The sequence below is a fragment of the Camelus dromedarius genome, chromosome 5, assembly GCF_036321535.1.
Source record: "Camelus dromedarius isolate mCamDro1 chromosome 5, mCamDro1.pat, whole genome shotgun sequence".
NCBI classification, from domain to species: domain Eukaryota; kingdom Metazoa; phylum Chordata; class Mammalia; order Artiodactyla; family Camelidae; genus Camelus; species Camelus dromedarius.
The window spans coordinates 11,912,582-11,925,295 of NC_087440.1; the positions used below are offsets into that span (position 1 = coordinate 11,912,582).

The 12,714-nt window shown below is 39.2% G+C and overlaps 1 protein-coding gene across 5 annotated transcripts in view; it reads right to left on the reverse strand.

Annotated features, from left to right (window-relative positions):
• UNC13C (unc-13 homolog C) overlaps window positions 1-12,714 on the reverse strand; it is a 599,855-nt gene that overhangs the window by 41,438 nt on the left and 545,703 nt on the right. For all 5 annotated transcript variants that reach the window (XM_064485583.1, XM_064485584.1, XM_064485586.1 and 2 more), the window contains one exon: window positions 9,491-9,571. In XM_064485583.1, the coding sequence (XP_064341653.1) occupies window positions 9,491-9,571 (81 nt within the window). The remainder of the gene's footprint in view (window positions 1-9,490; window positions 9,572-12,714) is intronic.

The window sequence follows — 12,714 nt, forward strand, 5'->3', positions numbered from 1 at the left end:
CAGGATGAAGCAAAAGCCCAGAGATTGTTCTTAAAGAGATTATAATCAACTAGGAAATTTAACTAATCTGTCAGTGAATGACTCCAACATGTTGGAGGTGTAAGAAAAATGATTTAAAACAGACAGATAATGGAGGTAGCAAACCGTCTATTGGGGAAGAAGTCAGTAAAGGCTTCCACAGGTCACCAAAGAGGTGACATCTTTGGCGTTCATCAGTTTGTTAGCACTGTCGTTTTTCACTTCAGCAGCCACTAGATAATTCACTACAGTGGACTAAAGAAAGAGGAAAATCTCACTAGGTAACCGTGAGAAACTCTGCAGGGGAGTCCCAGCACTGCTTAGGAAGAACTGAGGAACAGGTGTCCCTCACTTTCTCAAAGTTTGCTATATGCTACTTCACTTTGACAAAAGCCCTACGTTAGTACCTATTTTTGCTAAGTGTAAAAACCTGAAGAAGACTGGCACTTTTGTGAATAAAGGTGAAAAGCAAAAATAGCACATTCAGCCTTGATTTTGCAGTGAGCCTTTATAAAGGCAGCCTGCGCCCCGGCAGAGAGAGGCGCCCCGCCAAGCTCCTCCCCCGTGAACTATGCTCGCGTCCCAGCATCACGCTGCCGTGGTTTGGGACTGTGTCTGTGAGCATCTGTGGTTTCACTCAAATTCATTTTGTGTATCCTTTAGCAAGATAAGCCCTAGAGTAATTGCTTCTTTTCCTTACACTGTTTCAGCTAATGACAGGTTTCATAGGGACGCTCTCCGTTCCAATAGCGGGGGATACCTGCAGCTGTAGTTCTCATAACATGTTTCTTCAGTACAGTTTAAAATACACTGTTTTGCTCTTGTCACTCTAGTCTCATCACCAGACTCACGCTGCATGGAAGCTACACATTGCCTCTCGGCAGCAGAGGGCCTAGAGAAGTTTGGAGAGGACAAGGTTCTCTTAGTAACGATTCACAATGCGCATTAATATATTAAGGGCTCGGAAACCCACTGTGATAAAGAAATCTGTTTAACCTTTCATTCACATACCTGGTTATTAAAATGATTTGGCTGTAAGGCTCCTCTCACACAGGGTATCTGTTAACTTTCATGGGGACATACGTGTGTTAGTTTCTGGTGTACAGCATAGTGATTCAGTTATAGATATATATATTCTCTTTCATTATAGGTTATTACAAGATATTGGATATGGTTCCCTGTGCTATACAGTTGGTCCTTGTTGTTTATATCTTTTGTACATTGTAGTTTGTGTCTGCTAATCCCAAACTCCTAATTTATCCCTACCCTCCCACCCCTTTGTCTTTTGAGTGAATTGTATGGTAGGAAATTTTGCAAGACAAGCCCAGGACAGAAGGTAGCAATGTTAGGGGAAAAAACAAGTTGCAAAATGCGAAGAATAAAAACCCGCATTCAGTGAACACAGATAAATAATGCATGCCATGGACTCCTCGCTCAAAGAGCAAAGGAAATGGTTTCTATGGTTATGCACATGCCAGCTTGATGAAAATGCTACTTTGTGGAGGCCTTTCACACAGTGTTCAGAACCTGGGTGACTGCTCTAAAAAGCATGGGTCTGTTTACCTCACTGGCACAGTTATGGCATACACCATGCACCTCAGTGTTACGAGATCTTACATTCAGTTTTAGCTCTTTGCAAGAGTCCCCGGAGGCAGAGGAGAGTAGAATTTGTATTTTGCTGAGGCTTGGGTTTGAAGGATATAAATGTGGGGCTGATGTGTGGGAGAGAATGTCTTTGCTAAACAAAACCCACTAGCCACAGCTCAGTGCAGGTTAGCTGGTCTCCATTCATTATAGTAAGCATTTTGTGGGGGAGCTTATGTGCTAGAGGGTAATTGATGAATTCTGAAGTGTTAAAGCCCTCTGGCTGTTTCCAGATGTATGCATGTAAAAAGGGTTTTTTTTTGCCATTGGTTCTAAACAGAAAAACTGGACTCAGTTTCTTACTGTTCTTCTATAATCTGTAGCATAATCCAAACACCTCTAGTTTGATCTGTTCCAATGTTGTACTTAGACTAGTATGAATTAGCAGAAAATAACTGGCAGAATAACAAGGACAGGTCATTTCCTCCACATTCAGAAAGGAATTTTCAATCAGAGAACCGTGGAGAAGTTGGTGGTTTAGTGCTGTGAAGGATAAGAAAGTCAGCTGGGTGAGTCTGTCTACCCGGGCTCTGCTCGGGCCTGATACTTTTCCATGGAAAAGGCCTGTATTCATGATAATATGTTTACTGCAAAGTACATAATGGGGGTGACTTGGCTTAACATTGGTAAGATTTTAAAAGCCATTCAGCTTTATTTGTTCTCAAGTTTAATATGATTTATTAAGTGATGGGGCAGCTATCAAATGAAATCTGATCATATATTAATAGGCACAGACAGGTCAAGACAAAGGGGGTGACAGAGTAGCAACATTCTCTGCTGATTAGAAAGTATCTGGGATATTAGGGCCATTCCCAAATTATTTCTAGGCTTCATCATTTGTAAGAAATGTGGAAGAGATGGAAGGCATCCAGAGGTAGATGACAGAATTCTGTAAGGTCTAGAAGGCATGTTATTCAATAAACAGCTGCAGGTAACTTGGGGCAGTATGATTCTTTTCTGTAATGTCTGAAAGGCTATCACACAGAAAAGGAAATAGAATTATTTTCTAGTAGTTTCAATGGATGGAAGAATCAGTGAATAAGTAGAAGTACCAGGGAAGCAGTTGTTGACTTGATATAAATACAATCTTTCTAATAGTAAGTGCGTCTTAAACATGGAAGCTGGCACTTAGGAGTTAGTGAGGTCCCATTACTGGCCATTACTAAGTGGTGGCCAGTTGCCCACGGGCCAGCAGCACTGTAGGCTGCATCCTCTATGTGTGCAGGGAAAGGGGACATGTTGGGATCTGTTTCTGCAATTTTGAGATTTTAGAATCCCCTTTCCCACTGTGACCTGCTCTTTACTTTAAAATGTGCTAGACATATAATTCTTCATCTTTCCTTTAAGCACTGATTTTTGCATAGATTTTTTAACTTTACAGAGTTAGTGGTTCTTTCATTTGTAGAAATGGAGCAGAATTCTTTACCTTGCCTGACTGGTGCTGTAAAGATGAAATTAATTACTCTGTCTGGAAGAGCTCTGTGCACTGTAGAGTTCTTTCTACTTGTAAGCAGGTATACATTACAGTGAGACTAACTCCCCAAACTCCATGCCTGCTTTGTTTCCTGAGCACCAGCCAGTCTCCAGCGGTTGACTAGATACTTATTTCCATGTTCCTGTCACTATATCTAACTCCAATGTGGCAATAGGAAAATGGCCTTCCTGCCCGATTTACCGATTTTCTCAGTGGAACCATGCTTTCCAGCCACTTGGCTGAAACACTGATTCACCCCAGGATCCTCCGTCACTCTTGCCCCAAGTTGAGTTGTCAAGTTTCAGTGACTCCTTTTCTTTCATCACCCAGATCCATCTTTCACTCCCCACTCCAAGGCCACTCCCTTGGCTAGTCCTTGGTGATGTGTGAAGTAACTGTAACTGATCTGTGTCTACAGCCTTGAACTATTCAATCTCCATTTTGCACATTTCCTGTAAGAATGCCATGGCACTTTTAATATGCTATATATTTTCAAAATCATCAACTTTCAACCCAAACATTTCCTGTAACCTCAATTTTACACCACTTTACTACACAAATTTCCAGTTAAATACAGTCTGGTCCGTAGAGTGGAGCAGTCACTGACTCCCAGCCTTCGGGGTCTTGTGCCTTTCCATGGTCAAATCCTTTCTCCCTGATTATGTTCAAGTAATGAATCTTATTCCAAAGAAAATGATTGTCATTCCTGTCCAGCCTGTGAATTCCCATCTGTTTTTCAAGGCCACTCTTTCGGCTTTCCCTGATTTCTTGAGTTCAGAGTAGCTGTTCACTGCTCTAAGTCCTTACCACTGTAACCTGTGCCCAGCGCTCACCCTCCACCGCCAGGTAGCATTTGTATCACCCTATTCTGTATCTGACTGTTTTCTTAGAAGTTAACACAGATTATTAATTTTTAATGTGCTTTCCCCATCTTTTAATCTAGATTAGAAACTCCTTGAGAAAAGGAACAGTACTGCTTCCCAGGCTCAGAAAGCACCGAAAACCTTAAGGGATTTGTGCCTGTGTGGTGTGAAGACACTGTGCACAGGAAACCTCAGGGACAGAGGGCAAAGCCTTAACAAAGTGGACTGTTGCTGAGGGCAACGAGTCAGACTGAATCCTTAGCTTCACTGAGGGAGAATGAGTGATTTCTTAGGGAAGGAGGAACAGAAAAAAGTAGCTGTCATAGAATATGTGGGATCTGGAGTTTAACAGCAGAAAGAGGCTCCTTCAAAATAAACCAACCCTCAGGCAGCATGAATGTTATGCTCATGAAGAGCTTTCTATAGGATGGGAACTGTTTTAATTGTTTTATATGTGATGACTCATTTAATTTTTTGAAAATAATCCCTGAAGTCCTAGGATTATTCCCATAGGAGAGGACAGGAATCTGTATACTCCAGTCTCTCTTAATCACCTACTATTCTGATACTCTAACTGCCAGTGGTATTCCCCGTGTAGTTTCAATATTTTATTTACATTTATTTTTATATCCATCTTCTGACGTTTGTAAAAGCTTCCAACCCTCTGCAGTAATTCACTGCTTCACTAATATAAGGGTAGGTGGTGAGAGGCATGACTGTTACCTCTAAGTGAGGGTTGGAAAGAGCTATGTATGGGGTATTTTCTTTAATCTTGAAAAAAATAGACTTTTTTCTTTCTTTTTTGTATTCTTCATGAAGTGCAAAAAATAAAAAATAAAGCATTTCAGACCTTACTGTGATTTGTAAGAAAAAAACAGGACCACTAAATAAAAAATCAGGATAAATACTGTCTGTGTGCTTAGCAAGCCATTCCTTTTCTATTCCCAATAAAAACTCTCTCATTCTTCTAGTTCCTCATGTTTGTCATATATCTGAAGATGTTTTACAATCTATTTTTACTGACTGATGGAAACATGCTAATGTTTCTTTACAAGTTCACAGGAAGAGTTGACTTTTTTGGTTACAGATACTATTTTCGTAGCGATTTCCCATCATCACTCTTTTTCCTTCCAAAACCTGTATCATATTTTTGGAAAATTCATGCAGACAATTCATTTTGCCAACTTAGATATAATCATAACCTGCCTTTAACAACTGAGGGTTATTTTTTGAAAATTATGTGACAGTTATTTTAGAAATCATTTTCTAAGTCAAATGGAGTCCTCTTTTAGGCATCAGATCAGAACATGCTACTCCCTCCCTTTTGCCAATAAACTAAAGTTCAGATTCCTGGTGTTTAAGCCTCAGCATTTGGGCTCCAATTCCATGTTCCTCTTTTATTCCCTTAAATTCTCACCAGTTACGATATCCTTCTACACTAGACTGGTTGGTGTTTTCGGGCTGACCTATACCTTCTCACATTTCTTTTCTCTAAAGTCTGTGATGATTTTCCCTCTAGCTTTTCCCAATTCATTCTTTAAATCCCCGAACGTCCTTCTGCAGGAAGTTTTCCCCAAGACATTCCCGGAGAATTTCTCCCCGTCTGCACTCCCCAGCACACTTTGTCTCCAGCTCTTTTATTTCACAAATTGTAGATGTTTCTGTTCATAAGCCAAGGGCAGGACCTCTTCTCTCCAGCCACCTCCTTACTGCTCGTTGGATTTTCTGCATCCAGTAAGCTCTCAAATAGTGCTTTTTGAAATGGAATACTCTAAACTAGGTACATTACTTTGTTCTTCCCATGAGCAGCTGACTTCTACATACTGTGAAAACTATACTTACAGTGATGAAAGAAAACATGCTAAGAAGCACTTTGTTAACAAAGTTGCCCCTTGAATAACAGACACCAGGAAGGAGTAGGACCTCAGTCAGTGTAAGAGCCTCAGAGGCATAACGTCACATGTCCTGTTATTTGTCTGGAATCCTGAGCATCAGAAATGGTGTTATCTAGGAGTTTTCAAAGCTGTACTTGAATAGATACTCTTAGTCCAAATTCTCCCCTTTATTCCAAGAAGTGCAGATTTCTAGAGGGCCCTGATCTCCATGAGTTTCTTATTTTTCAAGAAACCTCTGTTTCCCTGAATGATAACAAAAATTTGCCACGTACACTTCAGAGTGCCACGTATAGGTCACGGAACACGCATTCTGGGGCATTTGTTAGGCTGGGGAAAATAACACCGGCAGCATTTTTTTCCCCCTGAGTTTTTCAAACTTCATCAGAAAATAACTTGAAGTTTGGTCAATCAAGATTTAGAAAGTTCCTGAGGTCTTAGGATTCATGCTCCAGTCAAGAGTACGTGCTATTAGGTAAGGTCTTCTGTTTCTCTTTGAAAGAAACCCCCATTCCAGGGAATCTGATGGCAGTCTGGAGTTTTCCTGAGATACGGGTCTGAGACTCGAAAGTTCAACTAGGACACCTTGGAAGTTTTTTTTCCCCCTTGAGGGGGTAATTAGGTTTTTTAATTTACTTTTTTTAAATTTTATTTTAGATGGAGGTCCTGTGTTTCTCCATCAGCCTCCATAGCAGCTTGCACATACTGATTTTCACTGGCTTTCTGCTTCATGTGAAAGCTGTTGCCTTTCGACTTTTATTTTCAAATACTGTTGATTTGACTGTGCGCTGGCAGATAATGCCTCCAAGCCCACCCTGCTAACTGCAGCAGATCATTGTAACTGTGATTACTTGTGCCGTGTTCTGTCCTTTTGACTTCTGATTGAAACTGCATGTGACTGGTATGACAAAATAATCCAACCCAATTAAAATTTTAGTATTTAAGAAAGTTAATATTTTCCCTAGGACTTGTGTAGAGGTTGAAGGAGTTCATACTATTTTCAATAATTAGAAAATAATCTAAATAATTGAAATATGGTATTGCAATTTAGAAAGAACTAATCTCTCTGAAGAAATATTACTCATTTGGGCTTGCTACATTTTCCCACACCTTGTTAACATTTAGTGAAATAATGGGACATAGAAGCAAGGAAGCTGATTTTAGAGTTGGGAATTTTTTCTCAGCTCGGCCAATTACAGGCAGCTCTGAGGTCTTAGACCAACAACTTACGCACTCTTAGCCTCCATTTTTTCATCTATAAAATGTGAATGATCACTCTTGATCTACCTAACACCCAGAATAGGATGTTTATAAGGATTATAAGTGAGATGATGGACGTGTATAAAATATGATTGAAAGAAGGCACATTATTTCCGTCTGTAGTCTGAAAACACCACAGCATTGTCTTCCTTCAGTTCTCACTTTCTCAATTCCAGCTTATTTGCTTAAATTGAGCTAACAAGGAATTAAGGATCATGTCTTTGGCAGCTTTTGGGAATCAGCCTGGGTAGCATCTGCTTCTGGATATGAATACCTTTCCAATGAAGTATTTAAATGACTACAGTTACAGGATTCTCTTTGCTGAGCTCCAAGCAGACCTTGAATTGCTAGCTCTTGGGGGTACAATTCTCTTATGTAGTATTCCCCTTTCTCCTGAATTCCTTTGCCGTCAGCATCAGAATTAGCACCTTGTGGGATAGTCAAGGCAAGTCTCAGAAATCAGACAAAATAAAAGGGAGTCTCAGCTTTGGCAAACTAATGACAGGGACACTGAAAGGAGTTATCAGGTGTCCCGTGACAGATGGGCGGATGACGGGGTTAAAAGGGTCTCAGAGCAGAAACAGCTGTTGTAGCATAGAGACCCCAGAAAAAAAGTTGGTATCACATAAGCTGGGGAATAGGAAGGCCAAAGACCTGACCTGAGGCTCTGAGGGTCAGGAGGACCAGGGTCAGTCTCCAGTCCTGGAGAAGAAGATAATAACATGGATCCGTTTACTGGATCTTGGACACCAGCCAGAAGTTTTTCCTAAAGAACCAGACAAGCGTCTGGTGCCTGAGGTGGAACTGAAATACCATCACAGAGGGCCTGGACAGAAAGATGGGGCAGTTGAGCTGTCAGGACGTAGATCAGGGGGATTTGCTGGGGGATCAGGACTGCCCCTGGCGTCTGGGCAGAAGTCGGCTTGCAGGTGGTGGCCCGCTGTCCTCACCAAGAACAATTAGGGAAGTGCTAGGGTTGGGGACAGGAGCCAGGTCTGTCAGTACCTTGACGGACGCTATTTTCACAGAACACATTTTTCTTCCTCTCTTAGAGTCATGTATTGACCTAATAAAATCTAAGAAGGACTGAATTCCAATTCTAAAAGTCTTACTTTATTGACTCTTCACGGTGTGCCTCAGAGTTTAGTTTTCTACTAACATTTCCCTATTTGTAGCCATTCGTGCTTCTACAACTCCAAAAGTGAACCATTTTTTATTCATATTTTTGAAAGTATTTTTTAAAAGAACAGGTTTTGTATTTTTCCCAATTTTTATTGTTTCCATTTTTTTAACCTCAAAATGATTCTGCAAAAATGTCATACTTCCAGCCAATACACTTGCTGCATCTTGAGAAATTCCACCGTGGTCATCTCACTGCCCAAATTCACTCTCCACTTTCTACCAGGTGTCACAAAATTTTTACCTCACAGCATTCGTTTTACAGTTTTTGACACTGAAGCAGCAGAAGATGGTCTCTTATTGAATGCTGAAACTGCTAAACTAAAGTCATAAGGTAACAGTTCTGTGTCCAATTGTTATTCAATAGAACTTGTTTTAATGAATAGCATTTTAATGTCTGTTTCTATCCAGTGAAATTATTCTGTGCTGTAAAAATGGCTTGTGGTGGCTCCCAGTTCTCTGCTACACTGTTGATACATCCTTGATGATAGATGCTTCCCCCAGTGAAGTGTTGAGACACTGGACACGGTTCAAATTTAGAAAATACCTTCATTTTTTACTCTTCAGTAAATGCAAATATAAATGTGAAATGTATGGATATAAGTCTATATGGAATTATATGAAAATAAAGAACTTCCTAGGTTACCTTTTGAGATCTGCCTAGATGTAGCCCACACCATAATAACTTCTGCTCAACCTTTGGCTATGAAAACCTGATGCACACCACACGATGCCTTTGTGTTTTTGGCAGAAAACTAAATTATTGTCCTTACTAAGACAGAAGAGAAAATTGATCTTTCTGAAACCATTTCAACAAGCATAGAAAACAAAAAAAGAAATTGTATTAACCCTAGATTCCCCTGAAGCATTTGTTTAACTGGGATTTGGGGGTACATGTCTTTCTTTGAAAACACGTATTACTACATAGGTTTCATACACATTTGCTAGAGGTCAACAAAGGGAGCAGCTGTAAGGGCAGAGTAATGTGGATGTAACAAGAACAGAGTATGGGCTAAATCTGACAAGCTCCCGGATCGTGTATATACAACTGTGTCCTGTGTCTGCGGACGGTGCAGCCCTACAGAGGGGGCCCTGGGGCACCTCTCTCTGAGGGTGCACAGGCAACTCTGAGTACACAGCCAGGGCCACTAGAACCTTACCTTGATGGTAGCCAGGACCACCTCCATTATAGTACACTGTCTCGGCGTCAGACCCTTGGCATCCTCTCGAATCATGTGCTCCTAGAACACAGGTTAACAATTGCGAATAAAATAACCAGTTTATTTATTTAACAACTATTTTCAAACACAGTCTGTAGAATTGCCATATGCCAACATTTCCCACTTGAGATATCTTTTTCATATGAACACAGTTTAGAGGATGTTTTTGTCAGATATTTAACAAAAATCCATTTTGCCAAAAGAACAAATGCAAAATGTTTACTCAAAAAGCAGTGCTTTGATTCATAGGTGGCTCTGTTTTTCACACACCAAGTTAATGTTAGGAAAAAAAGAGAGAAACCTGGAAAATGTGTCTCAAAGCTTTTCCACCGTAATTCCTGCCTTCTGTTCTGTCACATCAAGGAAGGCCAACCAGGAAAGGGATTTAGGAGGTCAATTTTAGCCTCTTTCAATTTCCACTGATAAAGTCTACTTTAAGTACAATGCTCCCATTTTATTCTCTTTCTAGGATCCCCTTACTGCTTAGTCACTACTGCTAGGAGACTTCCTTAAGAATTCACTGAATATGGCTCTGTAGATTTTTAGTATTTTAAAATTACTTGTCAGTATTTTGGAACTGATTTTTATATGAACAATGCACTTTCCTCATTGTTCACTATGAACTCTCTCAACCCATCATTTAAAGCTCTTGTAGGGGACTGATGGATGAAAGTTGAAGATAATAATAAAGGAAATAAAAATTTGTCTAAGAGAAAAATTTTTAAATTCTGAACCCCCAAATTGATAGTCTCCCCAGAAATGCCACTATTCTAATTAGCATCATTGAACAAGTACTTATGCAGTGTTTATTATGTGCCAATGCTGTTCCAGGTGATTGAAATATATTGTTTAATAAGAGAAAGACTTCTGTCCTCCTGGAGCTTAAATTCTAATTTATATAAGTGCCTCTGTATGAATTAGAAGAAAAGCCAGTGCAGGTGGACATAACTCTGAGAATGCATGGTTTCATGAATATATCATTGCCTTTGGTCAGTTGTAAACATTGTCTGTTTCTACGGGGCACAGCGCCACATTCACACATACGGTTTAGCAAGTGGAGCTTGGGCCCTATTTCAGCCGTCACTCGCTCTCTAGCAGGACACTTATATGCGGTATACGAGTTGCGCAGTTACCTCCAGGGGCTCATCCTTCTAGCCCTTTTCTTATTTCATCATTTAATAGATGCCATGACTTTCTAAAGATAATCTCTACCTATGTCTTCTTCACTTCTGCAGACTTTCCGTGCCTATCTTGGCAATTCTCACCTGCTAGGCACTCAGTATGTTTTCAGTAATTGAACTGTACTTCTTCAGCGTATCTTGCAGGACTCAGTATGCTTGAATGGAATCATACGCCTTTGAATATTTTTAAAACATGGTGTGATGCTTCATGGATTTATGATACACACTTCTGCATCAGACTGCATCTTTCTCTGATAGAGGGATTGCAACATAAACATGAGTCCATTTAAAATTTTTAAGTAGAAATATTAAATACCCACTGAGACTCAAAGAGTAATGGAAGATTTTTGCCAAGTTATGGAGAGAAATACTTTAGAGCAAGTAAATACAAATATTTCATATTAACTAAATCTCTCTGACTTCATCAATTGTGACCAGCTTTGTGATGTGGTCACATTATTTTTTAATAGATGCTAATAAATAATGTATGTTGGTGCTATAGAAAAATACAATTCTTGGAAGAAATGATTTTCTGGGATTTAACAATAGCTCGTTCAAATAAGGGAGTCTCTGAAAGAGGCTGTCAGTGCATTACTGCTAGCTTGCAGTAAACTCAGTCTCAGATGTATTTTAATTAATTGGTTTTGATATTGTATCATCTATGTATAAAGATGTATTCATTTTTTAGAAAATTATGATAAATAAATCTGCTATCATAAAAGAACAAAATCTGTTCCAAAAAAATAATTATAAGTTGGGGATACTTAATATATATTACGAAGTTTCAGATGATGAAGTAATATAGAATACATCAAATTGCTGAATAAATACTTGTTTTTTAAAGAATTTTTTTGCCTTTTTTATTTTTTTGTATGTATGTATTTTTATTGAAGTATAGTCAGTTTACAATGTTCAATTTTTGGTGTACAGCACAATGCTTCTGTCATACATGAACTACATATATTCATTTTCATATTCTTTTTCACCATAAGTTACTACAAGATGTTGAATGTAGTTCTCTGTGCTATACAGCATGAACTTGTTTATCTATTTTATAAACAGTAGTATCTGCAAATCTCGAATTCCCAATTGAGTCCTTTCCACCCTGATAACCATAAATTTGTTTTCTGTGTATGTCAGCCAGTTTCTGTTTTGTAAATAACTTTTTCTTTTTTAGATTTGACATATAAGTGATATCATATGGTATTTTTCTTTCTGGCTTATTACTTCACTTACAATGACATTCTCCAGGTCCATCCATGTTGTTGCAAATGGCATTATTTTATTAATTTTTATGGCTAAGTAGTATTCCATTGCATAAATATACCACCTCTTCTTTATCCAGTCATCTGTTGATGGACATTTAGGCTGGACATACTTGGTTGTTGTAAATACTGCTGCTATGAACATTGGGGTGCAGGTGTCTTTTTGAATTAATGTTCCCTCTGATACATGCCCAGGAGTGGGACTGCTGGATCATATAGTAAGTCTATTTTTAGTCTTTTGAGGAATCTCCATACCATTTTCCACAATGGCTGCACCAAACTTCATTCCCACCAACAGTGTAGGAGGGTTCCCTTTTCTCCACAGCCTCTCCAGCATTTGTCGTTTGTGGACTTTCGAATGATGGCCATTCTGACTGGTGGGAGGTGATATGTCTTTGTAGTTTTGATTTGCTTTTCTCTGATAATTAGCAATATTAAGCATTTTTTCATGTGCCTATTGGCCATTTATATGTTTTCACTGGAGAATTGCTTGTTTAGTTCTTCTGCCCATTTTTGGATTAGATTTTTTAAGTTATATCAGTTGTTTATATATTCTGGAAATGAAGCCCTTGTCAGTCTCATCTTTTGCAAATACTTTTTCCCATTCCATAGGTTGTCTCTTTGTTTTGCATATGGTTTCCTTTACTGTGCAAAAGGTTGTAAGTTTAATTAGGTCCCAGCTGTTTATTTTTGCTCTTATTTCTATTGCCTGTGTAGA